General features: G+C 34.2%; 1 protein-coding gene across 1 annotated transcript in view; it reads left to right on the forward strand.

Annotated features, from left to right (window-relative positions):
- The first annotated feature begins 1,580 nt into the window (after positions 1–1,580).
- Positions 1,581–19,442, forward strand: part of C5 (complement component 5) — a 28,412-nt gene continuing 10,550 nt past the window's right edge. The window contains exons 1-25 of the mRNA XM_009322130.1: positions 1,581–1,645; positions 2,674–2,866; positions 3,807–3,969; positions 4,584–4,654; positions 5,283–5,374; positions 7,447–7,529; positions 8,020–8,110; positions 8,429–8,534; positions 9,282–9,408; positions 9,752–9,867; positions 10,099–10,299; positions 10,894–11,097; positions 11,582–11,791; positions 11,972–12,121; positions 13,030–13,159; positions 13,475–13,540; positions 14,134–14,334; positions 14,994–15,084; positions 15,529–15,605; positions 16,254–16,393; positions 17,070–17,291; positions 17,877–17,937; positions 18,547–18,636; positions 18,894–19,106; positions 19,227–19,302. Of these exons, the coding sequence (XP_009320405.1) occupies positions 1,581–1,645; positions 2,674–2,866; positions 3,807–3,969; positions 4,584–4,654; positions 5,283–5,374; positions 7,447–7,529; positions 8,020–8,110; positions 8,429–8,534; positions 9,282–9,408; positions 9,752–9,867; positions 10,099–10,299; positions 10,894–11,097; positions 11,582–11,791; positions 11,972–12,121; positions 13,030–13,159; positions 13,475–13,540; positions 14,134–14,334; positions 14,994–15,084; positions 15,529–15,605; positions 16,254–16,393; positions 17,070–17,291; positions 17,877–17,937; positions 18,547–18,636; positions 18,894–19,106; positions 19,227–19,302 (3,239 nt within the window). The remainder of the gene's footprint in view (positions 1,646–2,673; positions 2,867–3,806; positions 3,970–4,583; positions 4,655–5,282; positions 5,375–7,446; positions 7,530–8,019; positions 8,111–8,428; positions 8,535–9,281; positions 9,409–9,751; positions 9,868–10,098; positions 10,300–10,893; positions 11,098–11,581; positions 11,792–11,971; positions 12,122–13,029; positions 13,160–13,474; positions 13,541–14,133; positions 14,335–14,993; positions 15,085–15,528; positions 15,606–16,253; positions 16,394–17,069; positions 17,292–17,876; positions 17,938–18,546; positions 18,637–18,893; positions 19,107–19,226; positions 19,303–19,442) is intronic.

The following is a 19,442-nucleotide window of genomic DNA, read 5'->3' on the forward strand; positions in this document are numbered from 1 at the left end:
CCCCAAGGCAGCTTTCCCGCCGGTGGGCGTCCCTCCGGCGCGTCCGCTGTCCTTTCTCCTATTCCCGCCGCCAACGGCCGCTTTACCTCAGGGCAGGGCGGCGGCGGCCGCCCCTCCTCTGCCCGGTCCTCAGCTGCGAAAGGGTTGATTCTGAGAGGTTTTGTTCTAATTATAAGCCCAAGTCACTGTATAAGTAACAAAGCCTGCTCTGGTGATAGCTGGGGTTTTGTTGTCCATGCTTTCTATAGCTGTACGTGTGTATCACATATTAGCCGATCAGTGTAAAGTGGTATGCAGGTGGGTTTGACTCTGGAACGTTGCATGTAGCATTGGAAATAAATGCTACGTTTGCTCATGATAAACTCAATGCAGTAAGCCTAAATAGCCACCGTTTTCACAGAGGTGTTTAAATAAATCTCTTGTAACTGTTTTGGGCTGTGTTAGATTGGAATCTATAGAACTAGGTGTGAAATGTAGCGTTGAAAAATCAGTAGGCTATATCTGAAAAAGAATGTAGGGGAAGGACATAATTAGATTTAAAAAATGTTATTTCAGAATATTGTTAGACTTTTAAACTGTTTTCCAGTGTTCTCTACTGTTTGCTCCTTACTGTTTACATACCACCCGTGTAAACTTACTGTGTGAATTCTCACTGTTTGGTATTTAGTAATAGGTATTTGGGCCATTATGTTTAATAATATTAAGCACCTTACATTTTGTAAGATTTTATTCTATATATTGTTGCTTCCTTTGTAGTTTATTACATCTGTTGAGAAGCCCAAGTTAGCCTTCCTGTAATTTAATTTTCTGTTGATCAGAAATAGTTTTGTAGATGTCTTTCCCGTAAAGGTTGACTACAGTATTTGTTTAAACTTGAGAAGTATTGCACAACTTTAGTTTAACCTTTCATGAACTTATTTGTTGAAGTCTTATGCTTAGATATCAGGCATGCAAAGGTTTTGTAACCAATTTTTTTTTTTGCAAATGCTCTTTAAAATAGTACATGTTGTAGATGTATTGTGCCCTAAAATTTTCATATTACAGTTTTATTTGTAATGGAAGTACTCGGAAAATTGGCATGATTAGGAATACAAATGACTGAAAGAAATTTGCAAGTGAAGAGTTATTTCAAAATAAAAAAATGGAAACTTCTGGTCTAAACATATCCGTGCGTTATGTTTGATATCATTCAAATGCTTTTTTTTCTTCAGGCACAAATTTAAAATCACTTTGATTTAAATAAAAATTATTTTCTGAAGGACAAACTGAATTTAATTTTTTGTTTGGGTTTTTTTTGGTACCTCTGAAATGATTTTTTTTTTTAATGTAGCTATCAAACAGAGAGAAAGTTAGCACTGATGTAGGATTACTCCTGAAGGAGTAAAAAAATTCCTAAGTTTAGCTGTTCTCGCTTCCTTGGGAGGGGGCAATAATGTTTTAGTAAAACATGATCTGCAATTAATTATTAACTATGAGTGAAATGTGTTTGTGGTATTTCAGTTCATCTACAGCAGAAGCCAAACACAGTTTAATCCAGAATCGTTAGCATCTATGGTTTGCTGTTAGTTGTCATAGACACTATGACTGTTTTCATATATTTTTTTGTTTTGCTATTTTCTGGAACAACTTTTAGCCAAGAGAAAACGTAAGTAAAGCAAATATAGAATTTACTGGAAATGTTACTTGATTGTCATCCGCTATTTTAGGTAAATAGATACAGAATTTAAGTAGAGCCAATACAAAAAGCACTATCCAAATTAATGTGTTTTCACAAGCAAAATTCTCACTAGCATATGTGGGACTAATGCTAGAAAAAGGACTGATGCTTCTGGAATTACTGTATTTGCTGCCAAAGACAGAGGTAATCTCCTTATGTGCCACAAGATAAACATGCAAAAAAGTTAAGAAATAAAGCTGATGCTCATTAGCTTTTCTATAATGCCTGAAGAGAGATATTTTGCTACAGGTTTGATGAAAGCTCTTGCTTAAATGTGTATTTTACAATTGTACTTAGCGGTGCTTTTTTGATTCTTATATCTGTTAACAATGGTGTACAGAAAGCAGCCAACCTAAGTGCTTTTGGCATTTCAGAAAAAGAAGATGCACATGTATCCAATGTTTCGTTCAATGGCATTTCATATGTGTTTTAGATATATTATGTGGTCAGGTACTAAAGCCTGGCTTGTGCTTTTGTGGAACGATGCATACTTCAGTTTATAAAGCACTGAAGAAATTAGAGTAATCCTGCAAAAATTTATTCACGTTGGCCTTTACTGTAAGTTGCCCCATTTATTTCAGTAAGAGCTTTACTGGTGGGAAAACTACACAAGTGTACTATTTGGAAGATTAGTGTTTCAGGGTTTCATTTGGCAAAAGGAATAATTATTTCCATGTAAACAGCCTGTTTTAGTAGACATGCTTTTGTGTGTCTGCAAAATCAAATCCATAAACATTACTCTACCTAGGCTGTTATTTGGTAATATTATATTACAGTTTTCATAAAAATTATTCTGACTGGGGCTCTACTGTTTTTAACTAGTGCCTTAGAATAACTTAGCCTGATTATCTTGTTTGCTTTAATGGTGTGTACATAAGTGAATTACAAACAGAAGTAAGAAATCCGAAAGAAATATAGTTCCATTACCCTTTTATTGTTTTATATTCCGTATACAGATATGTCCTTACAGCACCAAAGATTTTCCGAGTTGGGGCATCTGAGAAAGTTGTAGTTCAAGCTTTTGGTTATGAGAAGGAATTTCCAGTCAATATTGCCATAAGAAGCTTTCCAGATAAGCTTGCTGTTTATTCTTCTGGCCATATTTCTTTAACTCCAGCCAACAAATTCCAAGATGCTGTAACTTTAACAGTAAGGAATTCAGACTTTTCTTGCAGTGTTTTTATTGTCATATTTAGTTATAAGTGTTAAAAAAGATTATGGTAAGTTTTCAGTTGTTTAAACTGGGAAGGGAAGCCTAGCGCCCCGATTTCTCAGTTTGCTGCATTGTAGTTTATTTCATTTTAGTTTGTCTGAAATTGAAATTACATTGGATAAAATTAGTGTACAGGAGTGACACCAAAGTTAAACATATAATCAAACTATTTTAGAAGCATTATCATAGTGGCTTAACTTTAAAAAATAAGAAGGAAGAGAATGGAGAAGTGTTGAATGTGGACACGATATGTCAACTGAGTGTTCAGTGTAAGCCAAAATGGTAACTAAACCGAGGTTCAAGACTTTGTCTTGTTTGCCAGTGACAAGCTCCAAAGGGGCCCAGGTTTTACCATAAAGCTTTATTTAACTGGTCTGCTTGAAGCAAGGAGTACAGGAGGCTAAATAGATTTTTTTACTGAAAGCTGATGACCAAGAAGGTTTTACTTGGGGAGATGCCTCCCAGGAGATACTTCTCGCTTGGTTTTCCTTTTCAGCCAAAATAGCTATTTCACCAAACTACCAACCACAACAGTAACTTTGGTGTGGCCAAGATTCATCATGTGTATAGATGGAAGTCTGATAATTTGTACTCTCATAACCTCATAACTGAGCTTTGCACTTTGCTGTTTTAGTTCTGGACATAAATAAAATGCAAAATTTCAAAACATCTGTTTGTAGCTTAATGCTCCAGACCACCACTTATGATGTAAGCAAGAATAAGCCCTTGTGGCTCTTGATGTTTTTATTTAATAGTAATTAACAACAGGATAGTAATTGCTATTCAGGTACTCTTCTCAATAAGAAATACTGTAGAAAAAAAGTACTTGAAAAATATTTTAATATTCTTTTAAAATCTTTATTTCATCTCCCCCAGCTTCAACCAACAGATTTACCAAGAACAGAGAATTCAGTCAAGTATGTGTATTTGGAAGCTGTTTCTCCACATTTTACAAGATTAAAAAAAATTCCTGTTTCCTATGAGAATGGGTTTCTTTTCATTCATACAGACAAACCAATTTATACTCCTGATCAGTCAGGTAAATAATGCTTATTTCTCTTGGCTGTTATTTAATTTTTAAAGTCTGTTGACTTTGCCAAGGAATTAGGATTTAAATGTCCTTTAAGCTCTTGGTTATGTTGTATCGTCATCGGCTGCTATTTAATTTTTTTAATCAGCAGAATAATATTTTGAACTATTTGGTCATACTGTAGAAATTAATCACTTCTCCCAATATACTCTCGGTCCCTGTGCTCTACACCCTGAATGACTAATCTGTGGCACAAAGCATGAAAGATTTTCCTGGGAATACGTTAAAAATATTTGTGAAGAAATGATGACTGAATCATTGGTTTCATGTAGATTGAGCTCTTTTCCTATGAAAGTGATATGCTAGAATTGTGATGCTAAAAAATTATATTGCACTGTGATGATTCAATGTGAAAGAGTGGTGGTGCAGGGTCTCTTGTTGCAAGCATTAATAAATACTGATTGGACACCATACTGACAAAAGGTCAAGAACATTCTATAAATACTAAAATCTTAAAAAATTAGTAGGGATAAAAGACTGTGGGTTTTTTTTTTGTTGTTGTTGTTGTTTTTTTAATCTCTATTATGGTATGACTTTGAGATTTACTGTAATAACTCCTACAGTGAAAGTCAGGGTTTACTCTCTGAATGAAGAACTGCAGCCAGCTCGGCGAGAAACTGTCCTAACTTTTGTGGTAAGTTGTAGTTGAATTTAATATTCTGTAGATCACAAAACCAATAAATGTAGTTAGATGGTAAATCAGCATCGCAATCAAAATTTAATAAAACTGTTAGATGTCTTTGCAGGTAGCCAGACATCTTTTAAAAGATCTAAGAATGACTTTGCACAGTTGGATAGAGGTTTTCAAGTCCTAGATGTGAAGTTGTTACAGAATGTAAAAAAAGAAAAAGAAAAAAAAAAAAAGAATTACCTTTAATATCTGGGGTGTCTTTTTTTGAGGGAATTTTAGTAATATATGGGTTTCATACTGTTGTTTATTTCATTTAAGATATAAAAACAATCAGTATCTACTATACTATATTTTTTAGCCTTTAACAATAGAGTTGTTATTATAGTAACTTTTTAGCAATTTTAAGCATTGTGTAGTAACAGCTTCTAATTGTTGGAACCACAGTAAAATGTTTTATCACAATTTCAGTCTGAGTTGTTTCTAAAAATCTTTGAATTTTCATGCTGCGAAATGGGCAAAACTCTTAGAAAAATATGTTATGGCCAGGCTCCCACTGAAATCACTGAATGAAGATTTTTCTTTTGATAAGAATGATCTGTAACTGCTGATTCTTTCCTGTTATAATTTAAAGGATCCTGAAGGAGTAAAAGTGGATATTATGGAAGAAGATGATTTTACTGGAATAGTTTCTTTTCCTGACTTCAAGATTCCTCCTAATCCTAAGTAGATTCATTTAATTCTTTTTGAGAATTATCAACATATTACTGCCTTTTCTTAAAGACTGTCAGTGTCTTTTGCTTGATACACAGCGTGTGTTGACTTGAAACTTGGAGATTTCTAACATTTCACATAGTGTGTAACCATGGTATAAATAAGGAACTTATGACCAAGTATTCTCCTTTTCAGTTGACTTCCAAACTAACATTTATCTCCTTACGCCAAGTGGGAAGCTTATTCTCTGCGTTTTCAAATAGATGGCATATGCTCACTGTAATGAGAGAAAGTGAGGAGATGTAGTGAGTGAAAATACTGGTGAGAAAACTGAAATTAAGGAGCAGTTAGTGGTAGGTTTGTCATGCTCAATTAAAAAGGAAGATTAATAAAAATTAAAGTTTTCTACTGTAAAGATAGAAACAGTGTCAAAGATGTATTGATTTCAAGGAGGGGAACCATTCATATTTCATACATATATTCATACAAATCAGCAGCATTTTTCCACTAACAGCAGCATACAAAATAAATACCTCCATTTAGTTCTCCATTTAGTCTTGAGAGGGTGCTGAAGATTCACTGAGTTGGCGGAAGGATGCTAGCAGGTGCTTGAAAAATTGATTTTTGACAGATGTACTTTTCATTAGGAAATTAGCAATAATTTCAGTCTGAGTAAAATTTAATTTTGTATCCTTCTTGAAACTGAGTATCTGTTAACAGTAGACTCGCATAATTTTTATCTTGGTGCTATATAGCTGAAAGATTGTAGAAACTTATTTTTTTATAAATTACTACATAAATTGCAGTTGTGCCTCAGTGCTCTAGTCAGAGAGAGAAGGACCCTAACAGAAGTCCGCGTGAGTCCTTTGGAGCGTTTTCTTTGCTAATATATCTTACAAATACATTTTTCAGTGCAGATACATGTATCCTTTCTCAGTCAAGATCTGATTGCTTGTAGATTAACACGGTCTTCATTCAAGACGACCTCTTTGATAGATCCAGTCACTGTGAACCACTTGCTTTTGGCCATAGTACAAAGTTTTGTTAGTAGAGCTTTGTTGGTTTGTTTGACATCATTTAAGATTTTAAGTACAAGGTACTGCATGTTAGAACTACAACTTAGATTGTCTATGCAAGAAGTTAACTAACATGCTTAATCCTTTTTTATAGTATGTATATGTCAAATTATTATTCATTCCTTGATCCAACTTGAACTTTAAATGTTGCCGTATAACAAACTTATTTGCTTTTCTGTGGAATTTCTATATTCTTTATTACTGTGCTTTATAACCTTATAAATGGGCTAAGTATATTGAGTTTGCCTTTATTTAATGAAGAATTGATAATTGGTTATAGCCTCCAGCCATGTTTCTATTATTAGGGAAAAAGACTGCGTTTTTCACTTACTTTGAGCAAATTTAGCTGTTTTACAAAACTGGCAAAGATTAAATGGATGTAGTACGTAAATTAAACCGAACTGGATCAAATTTCTTTGAATGGTAAGATAGGAAGATATATACATTTAGATATGCTCTGCACATAGAAGTTCTGTGGGTTTAAGTAAACCAATTTGAAATGAAGCAAATGCCTTTTGAGTGTGTCTAGTGGCAAAGAAAAATCATCCAAATTATGGAAGTCAGGTAGGTGATACATACTAATCCTGCTGACTGCATTGAAACAGACTTGTAGCCACAAACAGGCATTTGTCTAACCTCAGGGGTTATAATTGGCAAGTGAAAGAAGGTAGCAAATAATGTCTTAATGACCCTGGTTACATTTGCAGTCTTCAGAATGTGTCTCTGCTTGTAACTATAAAACAAAAAATTCTGACGCTAGTGATAGTATAAATAATGTCATATTCTTTTCCAATTTATTTCAATGCTTTAAAATAAGTTTAAAATAATTATCAAAATATCAAAGCAGAATCTTCTCAAAGTAGGCATTGAACATGTGCAAGAACTTGGTGCAGATTTTTTCTCTCTAAAATAATTATTAACATGAAATATTGTTAAGTAGTAATATTAATTTTTGTCTTCGACATTAATTTTCATCTTAAAAAATATTTGATTCTTGACATTTCATAGATATGGAATTTGGAAGATTGAAGCCAAGTATAAGAAGAATTTTCTAACTTCAGCTGTTGCCAAATTTGAAGTTAAGGAATATGGTAAGGTGTGCCCCTACTGTGAACCTCCATTTTTATATGCTTTTTCAGTTATAGAGGACAGCTATACAACACAGAGGAATAAAATGCAGAAATGCCTGAGGTAGCATTGGCCTGCTTATACACAGCAATGGGATGCACTGTAATGCCAAGTGGCAATGTCGGTTCAAGCTAATCAATCACATCGGTATAAGACTGTATTAATATAACTTGCCTCTAAATAGAGTTATTCTTTAGTATGCTGCGTCATCTTGACATAGTTGCACTGATGTGAAATGTGGAGACAGGGCAACTGCAGATAACTTAGGGCTTTATAACTTGTGCTTCACTGTGGACAAGCTGACAGCTGTATTTTGGGGCTATAATTTTGTAATTCAAATCACTTGAAACCAATGTGATTCTTTCATGGCTATACAGAGGGGTCTTTCTGAGTACCTGTGGCTTATTGTATAAAAACATGTCTAAGTGGCTTTCTTTTCTACTCAATTTTCAGCAATGCCAAGCTTTTCCATCATCATAGAGCCAGAAAGTAACTTTATTAGTTCTGATAAATTTGAGAACTTCAGGATTGTTGTGAAAGCTAGGTAAGGAAATTTGGCTTTGATTTCTAAATACGTGTGTATCTCTTCTTCTTTTACCTGAAGAATGATTCTGCCATGTCCAGAAGTTTCCTCTTTTACTTCCTTAAGAAGCCCTATCACCACAGTTCTTTCTGCTTTGTAGGAGAACTGTGACCCTTTTTTAAATTCTTACAAAGTGATTATTTTTCAACAGAAGTGTTTAAAGCTACACAGACATTTGTTTTCTATCTCTTGCCTAGGAAATTACTTTTCTTCAAAAACAAATGCTTTGTTGCAGCCATTAAAGTGATCTTAAAAGCATTTATATTGTTTTGTTCTCAGCTATTTTTATAATAAAAGGCTTGCAAGTGCTGATGTTTTTCTTCGTTTTGGAATAATTGAAGAAACTGGAAAAAGAATGATACCTCATGCAATGCATTTAACTAGGGTAAGAAGAAGCAAGCCTAATTTGTGTAGATTTCATATACTTGGTTCAGGACTGATCCAATTCCACTGAAGTTTTCCCATTAAATTTGATGAGAATGGGTTCCAACTCCTAGTTTGCATCGAAAGCTATTCAGTGGCAACTTTTCCTATGCAAGCCTATCATTGCGGTCATAGAAACGCACTTTAAGATGAAACTCAGAGGCAGCATCTGAGACAGAATGTAAATTCAATCTGGTTCAATTACTTGCTTGAGCAAACTGTGTGGTTGAAATTTCTATGAAATAACTTTTATGCTATCTATTACAGAATAAACCAAAGAAATCAAATATAGGATTGATGTAGTAATACCAAATCATGATAGGAGACAAACAGATCAAAATTATATTGATGTATTATGGGGAGTCTGTTCTCCACCAATTATCCCTCCCTCGTTTAGTCTGGCCTTTTTGATTTAGTCATTGGAGAATGATAAAAGGTGTTATCTTTCCTCATTTAGTGAAGATATCTCTGTGCTATTCCTACCTCTTGTTGGGCCTGCATGCAGACTTTGCAATACGTGCCATTGGTTGATTAAGTATCAATAATTTTAGGGAATAAAGAATTCTTCATTAAAACATCTCCACCTTTGATTTCCTCTGAAAATAGACAATGAACAGAAACATGTTGAAGTTAGAATTTGCATATGGTGTGTCTATATATTATTTCTAAATTATTAACTATAGAGTAATGATTTATATTTCATTTCCAGATTGAAGATGGAGTTGCTGAGATCAATTTTAACAGTAAGAAAGCAATGAGTTTTATAGGGTTTCAAAGTCTAGAAGAATTGGATGGGTCGTATTTATATATTGTGGCATCAGTATTGGAGTCTACGGGTAAGTTGCTTTTTAATTGATTTTTTTTTTAACATATCTGCAAATGTAAACAGAACTAGAAAACAAAACTATATGGATAACTTTCCTAGTATCAGACTTTCTTTAGTATTCAGAAATCCTTCTTCCAAAAATATAAGGAAGAACAGCCCATCCGTCACTGTAAAAATGTTTAGGGATTAAACTTTTTTTTTTTGGCCATTTGTTCTCACAACAGTGCTAGGAGTTAACTCTTTAGATGCAAGTACTTCACTATAACAGACAGGTTGTGCTGCCCTTTGAAGGCAAGTGGAGAAAACACAGGCTTTAGGATGTGATTATTAAAAGGGGCATAATATTCTGTTAGGTGGCCTCAGCGGTGAAGCAGAATTTGCTGGAGTCAAATTTGCTGTATCTCCTTACAAATTGAGTTTGATTGCTACTCCTCTCTTTGTGAAGCCTGGACTTCCGTTCTTCATTAAGGTTAGTTAACACAAGCGGTATTGTTGTACATTACAACATAAAACCCATAATGCAGAAGCCTTATTCTTTGTTGTATATATTGCTGTAGGTCTTAACACGCTTTTAATTTCCATTGGCCTTTTACATTTTTTTAACTTGCTGTTGTAGAAGCTTAGCAGTTTGAAAGTTTTCTCCTTGAAAAATATCACCATCACCATTTATATAAGGAATGTTATCTATTCTGATGAACAGGTGCAGGTGAAAGACACAGTAGATCACTTTGTTGGAAATGTCCCTGTAACTGTCACTGCAAAATCATTTAGTGAGCAAATGGATGAGACTGAGTTGATATCAGAGGGTTCAGAATCTGGGAGAAGAAAAACAAGCACGAATGATGGAACTGCTTTGTTTGTTGTTAATATCCCATCTGATAACAAAATATTGGAGTTTCAAGTGAGTTAAATCCTTCCATCAATTTATTTCTTCAAGGGTTTAATTCTGTACTTTTGTGAATGCATGACACTAATGGGAAGATTTTATACTCAAAAGTTGAGTTTATAAACTTAGAGACTGTTACAAATAATCAGTTATGAAATGCAAGTGCTATAATGAAACATTACTTCTCTATTAAATTCTTTATTATTCTGAAACAAAATATCCTAATTTGTCACATATTTATTTCATAACAATCATTAAACCAAAAAATTAAATAATTTGTGTGAAAACAAATCTCTGAGAGTGCTTCCCTCACTATGTAGGGAGGCATATCATTAACCTTTTCTGCTCTATTTATTTATGTATATGCTTCTACACTACCATTTTATATTTGACTTGGTATTTATAGATCGTTTTGGTAAAGAAAACATGAAAGTCTTGAGTTGACTTTTATTAATACCTCTGAATAATACGTTACAGAATGCTTTTAATATTGTAATTATTTGTTTTCTTAAGTATAGTTCTGTACTTAAACTATTCAGAAGTCAAGACACACAGTTTTTGTTTCCTTCTTTACTAAAAAATTTTTTAGATGTTTTATTATCTTTTCAGGTAAAAACTGCAGATCCGCATCTTTCAGATGAAAACCAAGCAAGTAAAACCTATGAAGCAAAAGCTTATTCATCATTAAGTCAGAGTTATCTATATATTGACTGGGCTTCAAACCACAAAATACTAAAAGTAGGGGATTTCATAAATATTAATATATATCCACATAGTCGGTATATTAATAAAATACATCACTACAGCTATTTGGTAAGTAATAGATGTTTCCACGTAAAATACTGAATTGTGATTTAATATATGGTCGTAGATGAAAAACGTCAACAATCAAGAACTATTCTCAGCATAGAATACATGCAGCTCAGACAACTGCTCCTTCCATATACAATCTGTCAGTCTTATAGTAAAAAATTGTTAACAGTCTCATGTTTAAATTATATATTGTCTCCATTTTTTTGAATTCTCATCTGACATAGACTGGGATTAAGAACAAGTAGTGCTAGTCTCGAGCTATTTCAGGAGTTGAACTAGAGAGGGAAGAGAAAGATGCGCAGAGACAGCACTTCTTTTTGGGGGATGAGGGATGAGAGCTGCCTTCCCTTGAACTAGCCCCACTGGTCCCAGATGCATTTTTGTGTGTGTTGGATTATATCTAAATGCAAGTAATTATTACATGTAAGAAACATATTAAATATAAAATTTGACTTTTTTATTCTCCATCATTTTTCTATCATAGATCCTGTCAAAAGGGAAGATAGTAAGCTTTGGAACTCAGAAGAGAATTAAGGATTTGGAATATGAACATCTAACTTTCCAGATAACCCAAGAAATGGTTCCTTCAGCACGTCTTATTGCTTACTACATAGTCATGGGAGAAGAAACCGCTGAGTTAGTAGCTGATTCAGTTTGGCTGAATGTGGAACAGAAATGTGGGAATAGTCTTGATGTGAGTAGCAAAATAGGCAGTAAAATTTGTGGCTGTGCATTCATTTTATGGTCAGATTTTAACTTGGAATTACACAAGTTCTTTAACACTTCCTCGACTTATTAAAGTTTCTGCCTTCAGAAGCATTTATTTTGGAACAATGTGCTTTTAAAATTACCAATGTTTGTTTTCAATTTATAGATCAAGCTGCAATCAAGCAAAGAGATACTGAATCCAGCAGAAGTTGTATCGCTTAACATGAAAACACAATTCAATTCCTTTGTTGCTTTGTCATCTATTGACAAGGCAGTATATGGAGTCACAGGAAGAGGAAAGAGAGCAATGGAAAAGGTTAAGTAGTAGCCACAAAAGAAAAAGAAGTTGCTATTTGTTTCATGTTCATATTCAGATAGCTATTATGTGTCATGCATTCAGTAAGCCTGAAAATAAGGAGAAGAGCAATTCAATCCAGAATAGAAGTTGCTGGTTTAAATCTGACAGTTCAAAATTATAAAAGGAATTTGTTCACAATGTTTTCACTTCCAGTAAAAGTAAACTGTGATTTTAAAGGCAGATCTGAACTGTCTCATCAGAACCCTTCAGACTTGGCCAAAAATAGGTTGCAGTGTTAGAGAGCTCCTTGATCAAAGAGGCATGGAGACTACATTCTCCTCCTTAGTTCTTCCTATAATCTTTTTAGGTTATATTTTTAAGGCATACTGGTACAATGGTATGGCAGATGCTGTTATGTTCAGTGGGTTATAGAGGTTTTCAGTCCTTGTAGAATTTTAAATAGGTGTGTATGTAAGTAAAACCTACACATCATCTGTCACTGAAAGAATTCCATTCCTATGATAAAACATGGTGGTTTGTTAATACTTCAGAACAGTCAGATACAAAATACATAGGAGGAGAATGAAGAATACTTTTGCATCAATGTTGAATCATTTGAATCTGTTTTATAACACTAGTGAATAGGTTTTAAACAAGCTAGCCTGAGTATCAGAACTGTTATAACCATGTTAGCGAAGCATTCCATCTTGATTCTTCTGCATGACTCTAACTCCAATGTGGGCTACAAGAAAGTGGCTGTGTCGGTGCTGGTGCTTGAATTAGCTCAAACATCGCTGAACGGTATTCTCCAGTGCGTTGTGAAGACATCTTCCAGCCTAAAATGGCTTTTCTGCAAGTCTAACTCTCTCATTCATCATATGATATATTCCACATTTTAGCTAGCTGCTGATGTGTTTTTTCCTCAGATAATGCTACATTTGGAAAAGAGTGACCTTGGGTGTGGTGCTGGAGGAGGACAGAACAACATTGATGTATTCCGAATGGCTGGGCTTACATTTTTAACTAATGCAAATGCTGATGATTCAAATGAAGCAGGTATATTCCTTTGTTTTAAGCATGAAATTGTGGGTTTTCTTTTCTGAAATATTCTACTGTGACGCTCAGTTATTATGTTGGAACTTACTTAAATTAATAGGGAATGCATATACTAATCATTTTTGAGGGAGGAAAACATTGACCTGTGGATCAGTTACTGTAATTGAAATGAAAATACTTTTATGTAATTAGAATAGTAAACAGAAAAAGTCTCCCAAATTTGAAATGTGATTTTATGGAATTATTTTTAAGTGGGCTATGCTATTACAAAAAAAAGTCATGTCTTTTGTACTTATTTATTTATTTTTTGAACAGGTGAAACTTGCAATGAAGTTTTAAGAACGAAGCGGTCTGCCTTCCAGGCGAAAATATTCAAAAAAGGTGTTAAAAAATCTTTTAAAGTATATAATTATGAAAAAAAAATCACATCCATTAGAAATCAAGAATCTGAGTGTTTGCTTACTACTCTTAATTATTGTTATTAACTTAACGTAGTGGAGAGAGACTGACAAATATGGAAGATGACTTTAGAGAGCACCCCATTTATAAAGCCTCTTAGCCATATGCCGAATTTGAAGTCGGCAAGATTTAAGTACACATTGAAAATACAGCAGATGTTTAAGATCTTTTCTTTTTCTGAAGAGACATACCCTGAAAACTCACAGTACTACCATATGGCAGTCTTTCCCAGTGACCACCTGCCAGGGACCAAGCCCGTCAGAAGAACCTTTGACTGTTAAATCTTAAAATGTAATACAACTCCTCTTATCTAATTTATATTTTTAATTCAGAATAGTAGCGGTTAAGTGTGTGTCACTAGCTTTTGAAAAATGGCAAGTTTGTGTTCATCCTCAAATCTGTACCTTCACTGAAATTCTGCAAGTTTTAAAAATACATTCAGTATAACAAGTTAAGATGCATTTGGAAATAAAAACATCATCTCAAGGAATGGAATTATTTTATTATTATTTCAGTATCCAAATACGTACATCCAGAAGATCGAAAATGCTGCATGTCTGGAGTAAAAGCATATCCAGTCGCTGAGACTTGCAGTGATAGAGCTCAGCGAATTCAGAGTAATGAAAGGTGCATTTCTGCATTCAAAGATTGCTGTGAATTTGCAAACAGACTGCGGCAGGAAGAGCCTAATAAGCTTCTAATATTGGCAAGAATGCGTAAGTACGAGAGTTTTAACTCTTCTGTAGACATGTGGTGAAACACTTCCAGCAGACTATGGGTAAATATAGAGGTGATAGCTTTGTTAATCTATTAACCCCTCCCTATTACCTGTCAGGGTTATTCCAGAAAGAATTTTACCAGACTCCAAAGACGTTGGTTGTATACCCCTAAAGAGGGGTAGGAGAGCAGTTCTTTATTCTGCCAAGAGCTATATTCTGTTCACCCATATTTAGAACAAGCAGAACTGCAGTAAGAGAGCATCATTGCCTGTGAAGGCAATGCTAAACTTGAACGCTAAATTTGAATCCTTTGCCCAGGCCCAGAAGAGCCAACGGGTAACATCTTAGGAAGGATCAATGGGAGCATGAAATTTCTTGTCTCAACATTCTCTCCCCATAATTGCTTATTAACAAGTTAATCTGTCTGGATATTGGACAGGTATTCACTTGTGTAAATAGATGAGGTGGGATTAACACAGACTTTTGATCGATGGTATTCAGATACCTTTTTGCTTGTATCAGGACTAACCTGAGGCAAGTAAGCAGAATACAGTTTCACAAAAGAAAGAGATAATGATTTTGAAGCCTTTGGTGGAAGGCCGTTGGCAAGTAGTTTGGATTTTTTTTTTTTTACTTGCTTTATTTATATTCTTCAGATTTTGAGGCTGTCTTCGAACTGGATGAGGCAGAAGTTCGTAGCTACTTCCCTGAAAGCTGGTTATGGGAAGTTCACCAAGTTTCTCCAAGGTACTACTTTTCTCAAATCAATTACCAACATTTGACTTAGTCATCAGTTTTATAGAAAGTAAATGCTAAAATTGAGGTAGGCTGGGTAGCCTTAGTTGTACCCGAGACGTGTGCTAAAATGCAGTCTTATACAAACAACCTATTCCTGCCATGTTTTCCTCCATGCAGGATATGCTGTCTGGTGCCCAGATTGTTGAGTCACTTTGCCTTTCACTTTCTACCTTGCTAAACACCAGCTTCTGTAAAGTTGGCTAAAACCAAGTTTATTCAAACAAAAATCCAGAAGTCCTGTTTTCTTAAATAGGCTCTCATATCTTACCTTACCTAAGTCTCTCTTAGATACAGGAGTTGCTCTGGGCACGTACTGTCTTTATGTTAATTAGCTGTTGGTGTTAATAGATGGCTATTGATAATGTATAAATGTACTAACACTTCTAAACACAGGTCAAAGACTCTGTCTATCACCTTGCCTGATTCGCTGACTACCTGGGAAGTGCAAGGCATTGGCATTTCTGATAAAGGTAGGTACTGCAACCTAATTAGATTGTAGCTAAAGAATTAGGGAGCTTTTCCGCTTGGATTTTGCAGAACCTCTCGTTGCAGTTGACACATATGTTCTAAAATGTTATTTTTCTGGTTGATAAACAGGAAAACATCAAAATATATATTTTAGGGAAAGGAAATTACTTCATTTCTTGTTATGAATGTAAGTGTCTGGGAAAACAAAGGTCTGTCTAGCCTATCTTGTGTTTGACAATGGCCCATAATAAATGACTAAGAAGAATATAAGATCAAATAGTCAGTGACTCTTCCCTGGCACAACTTTACAGTGTCCTGCTATCAATAGCTCAGGGACTTGAGGAGAGGAAGAAACAAATTCTCTGATAGATATGGTAGTCCAAACAGAAAATTTGTTTCTCACTTCGGGAAGAAGAAGAAGCAGCCCAAAGGACTGGTATGTCAGCAAGTATGTGTGAAGAGTGGGAGACAGCAACTTGGAACAGGAAGCAAGAGCCTGGTCACTTTTAAAAAAGCTTGGGCAATTTCAAAGTACATACTGAAAAATGATAAGTCATCAGTAAAGGCGGCAAGTATGTGAAGACTTTTTCAAACTTGTTTATCAGAAGGGTGGATAAGATAGTCTGCTTTTATGTTTTTAATTTTCTTAGGCATATGTGTTGCTGCACCGTTGGAAGTGCGAGTTGTAAAAGATATCTTCCTGAGTGTTTATGTTCCTTATTCTGTGGTGCGAGGAGAACAAATTGAGTTAAAAGGATCAGTTTATAACCATAAAGCTTCTGCAATTAAGGTAATTTGTGGTCTTAGTGAGTTCTACGGAAAGATTAACATCATAAACTAAAAAAGCATTTCCCCTGTGAGTATCCGGTATAAACAGATCCTTGGATCAGATTTCTCCACAGCTAGTGTTATGTATGCTCTACGTAACTATGTAACAATGAAATCCAATCGTTAATTGTTTCATTTCCAGCCATTCCACTGATTACAATGTTGTCATGCTCTTGCCTAGCAACTTTGCCTCCTGAAAGTTAAAATACAGTTTTTCTATTCCAATTGTTTGGACACAGTTTCAAAAAGTGATGGGATTTTTTTGAATGACCGGCTCCAGAGCTCACAGATTACATTGTCTAGGGACTTAATATAAAAGGACTACTTTTAAGGAATTACATTCAAACAGAAGTGCAAAATTGTTATTGAAAAAATTCAAGAAAAGTATGCAAAGGTATGTGTATGAAGCAGGTATGTGTATGAAGCCTAGTATAGTGATTCCCTGATGTTGCTAACGAACATTTGTTAGTATGTCTCTAGTAATAGTAATTCCAAAGATAGTAACACTTGCTCATCGTAAACAGAAAAGTAGTATAACACTAATAGAATGCTCATTATAGTATTTCAGTGGCTTTAATATTTCTCTGGTGTTGTACCTGTCATGGAGGTGAAACATGTAAAATCTTTCAACATTTCAGTTCTGTGTTAAAATAGCAGCTGGAAATGGAATCTGTTCTTCTGGAGATTCTGCAACTACTGGATTGAGGATACACAACTGTAATTTTAAGAATCTAGATGGCGGTTCTTTGTCACCAGTTACATTCAGAATACTTCCTTTGGAATTAGGTCTTCACACTATCAACTTTACATTGCTGACAGCCAGGAACAGTGAAACTATAGTTAAAACTTTACGTGTAATGGTAAGAAAAAAAAAATCAAAATTTTTGTAGTGTTTTTGAATTTCTTACTGGTTCAGTCACAAGAAAAAAATATATTAAATCAATATATAAACATTGCTTTATTTTAATATTATCAGAATCAAAAATATCACATGATATCATTGAATTCACTGAAGTGTATGCAGTGGAAAAATGCATGACAGTATTTGAGTATGCACACTTTTAAACCTTGATTATAAGAATTGTCAGAAAGATTATATATAAAAATAGATTATAACTTAGTAAGCAAGGAGAATACTGTATTCTAAGTTATTTGGTTCAGATTTTCAACTGCCTAAGCATGCTTCACTGAAAGACACTTTTGTAATTTTATACTTTCTTAAGCTTTTATTTAAATCTTTTTTGTTAAATTTTCTCAAGAATTTTGGGAGGTAGAACACTAGCTTAAATGTATGTAGAATAGATGTAGAATGGTTAAGTAAAACTCAACTACAGAGAAGGATGCAGAAGGCAAAGTTACTTGGCTTTAAACTGTTGTTTCAGCTAATGTATGTAATTAAGCAAAAGTGTTTTCATTTTCTACTAATTTCCTCTTAATGATTTCAGCCAGAAGGCATTAAGAAAGAAATTCATGCAGGTTTCACTTTGGATCCACAGGGTGTTTATGGTAAGAGAATTGATCATGTGTCTTTACTTTGTTTATTTTTTCATATTCTTGATTCATGATGATCAAGTTTTCTGTAATGTGAAAAAATTGGCATTTCTCCTTCCTGAAATATTCTTCATATGTCCCTTCCAAGGATTTCCTGTCCTTTCATTGACTAACAAATCCGTCTCAAAATAGCTAGTCTTTCAAAAAATACTTGGATTCATTTCTTAAAGGAACCTTTATATGAACCTTTTACTATGATATAATACTAAGCTTTTCTCAGTGTGCTTGAAAACCAGTTAGCAGGTGCTTTATTAATGAAAATGGAGTGCGTTCTCATTTAACCAGAGGTGAATCTGAAACCACAAAGTTTAGGTCCAGATCAAATTTTTTTTCTTAACAAAAAAGGCAAAAGAAAGATTAAAGTGTTTGCATCTGTTCTTTTTCAAAAGTTGATATTGTTTGCATGTGCATTTGGGCATATTTCTAGTTTTCAAGTTATCATAGGTGTTTTTGTTGCTGACTTCTCAGATAGTTGTAACCTTTAAATCTGGCTATTACATCTGAATAATCATGATTTAGATTGTGCAGTATGATATATATATATATATACATTTTCAATTATAGGTTCACTCAAGAGACGACAAGAATTTCGATACAAAATCCCACTAAATCTGGTCCCTAAAACAAAAATTGATAGAAGTGTCAGTGTAAAAGGTAAATTGAATTGAAACTTTTAGTCTACTGCATACGTACTTTCTGTATATATGTTCTTTTTCTCCTATTTTGTATTCCTTTGTTTAAATTTATCTGAATTTATTCCTAGGTTCTCCTTCTTTTGAGAAAAGACTTTGCAAATCACCTTTTTGTGTAGAATTTTAAATACTTCATATAGAATGATTGCTTATAAGTATCAGTCAGATTCACTTTCATGATCTCTCATTTAAATAAATTTTGTTTTTTTCTTTCCACAGGACATCTTATGGGTGAACTGGTTGCCACAATCCTCAGTCCTAGTGGTCTTAGTATTCTTACTAATCTGCCAAAGGGCAGTGCAGAGGCAGAGTTTATGAGTATTGCACCAGTATTTTATGTGTTTCGCTACTTGGAAGAGTCAAATTACTGGCATTTACTGGGTCCTCAAACCTTAACTTCAAGAACTCAAATGAGGAGGAAGATGAAAGAAGGTAGAAAAATATAGCTGCTTCTCTTGCTTCAGAATTGTAGAGGTGCATAAACTTTGCTGAATGAGAAAGATAATATAAATCTCTTTTCATAACTTATTTTCTGCCTAATATATCTCTTAGGAATTGTGAGCATCTTGTCATTCAGAAATTCTGACTTCTCATATAGCATGTGGAAGAATGGGCAAGCTAGCACGTGGTGAGTTAAAAAGCTCTTTTGTTTAGAATGTTTGGAAAAGACTTGTTTCATTCCTTTGCTTTCATATTATAACTACTTTTTAAAGGGTGATACTTTCTAGTAAGCATGAGAGGTGAGCTTGATGGTAGATTTAAATGGTG

This window comes from Pygoscelis adeliae, unplaced genomic scaffold, assembly GCF_000699105.1.
Source record: "Pygoscelis adeliae isolate BGI_AS28 unplaced genomic scaffold, ASM69910v1 Scaffold114, whole genome shotgun sequence".
NCBI lineage: Eukaryota > Metazoa > Chordata > Aves > Sphenisciformes > Spheniscidae > Pygoscelis > Pygoscelis adeliae.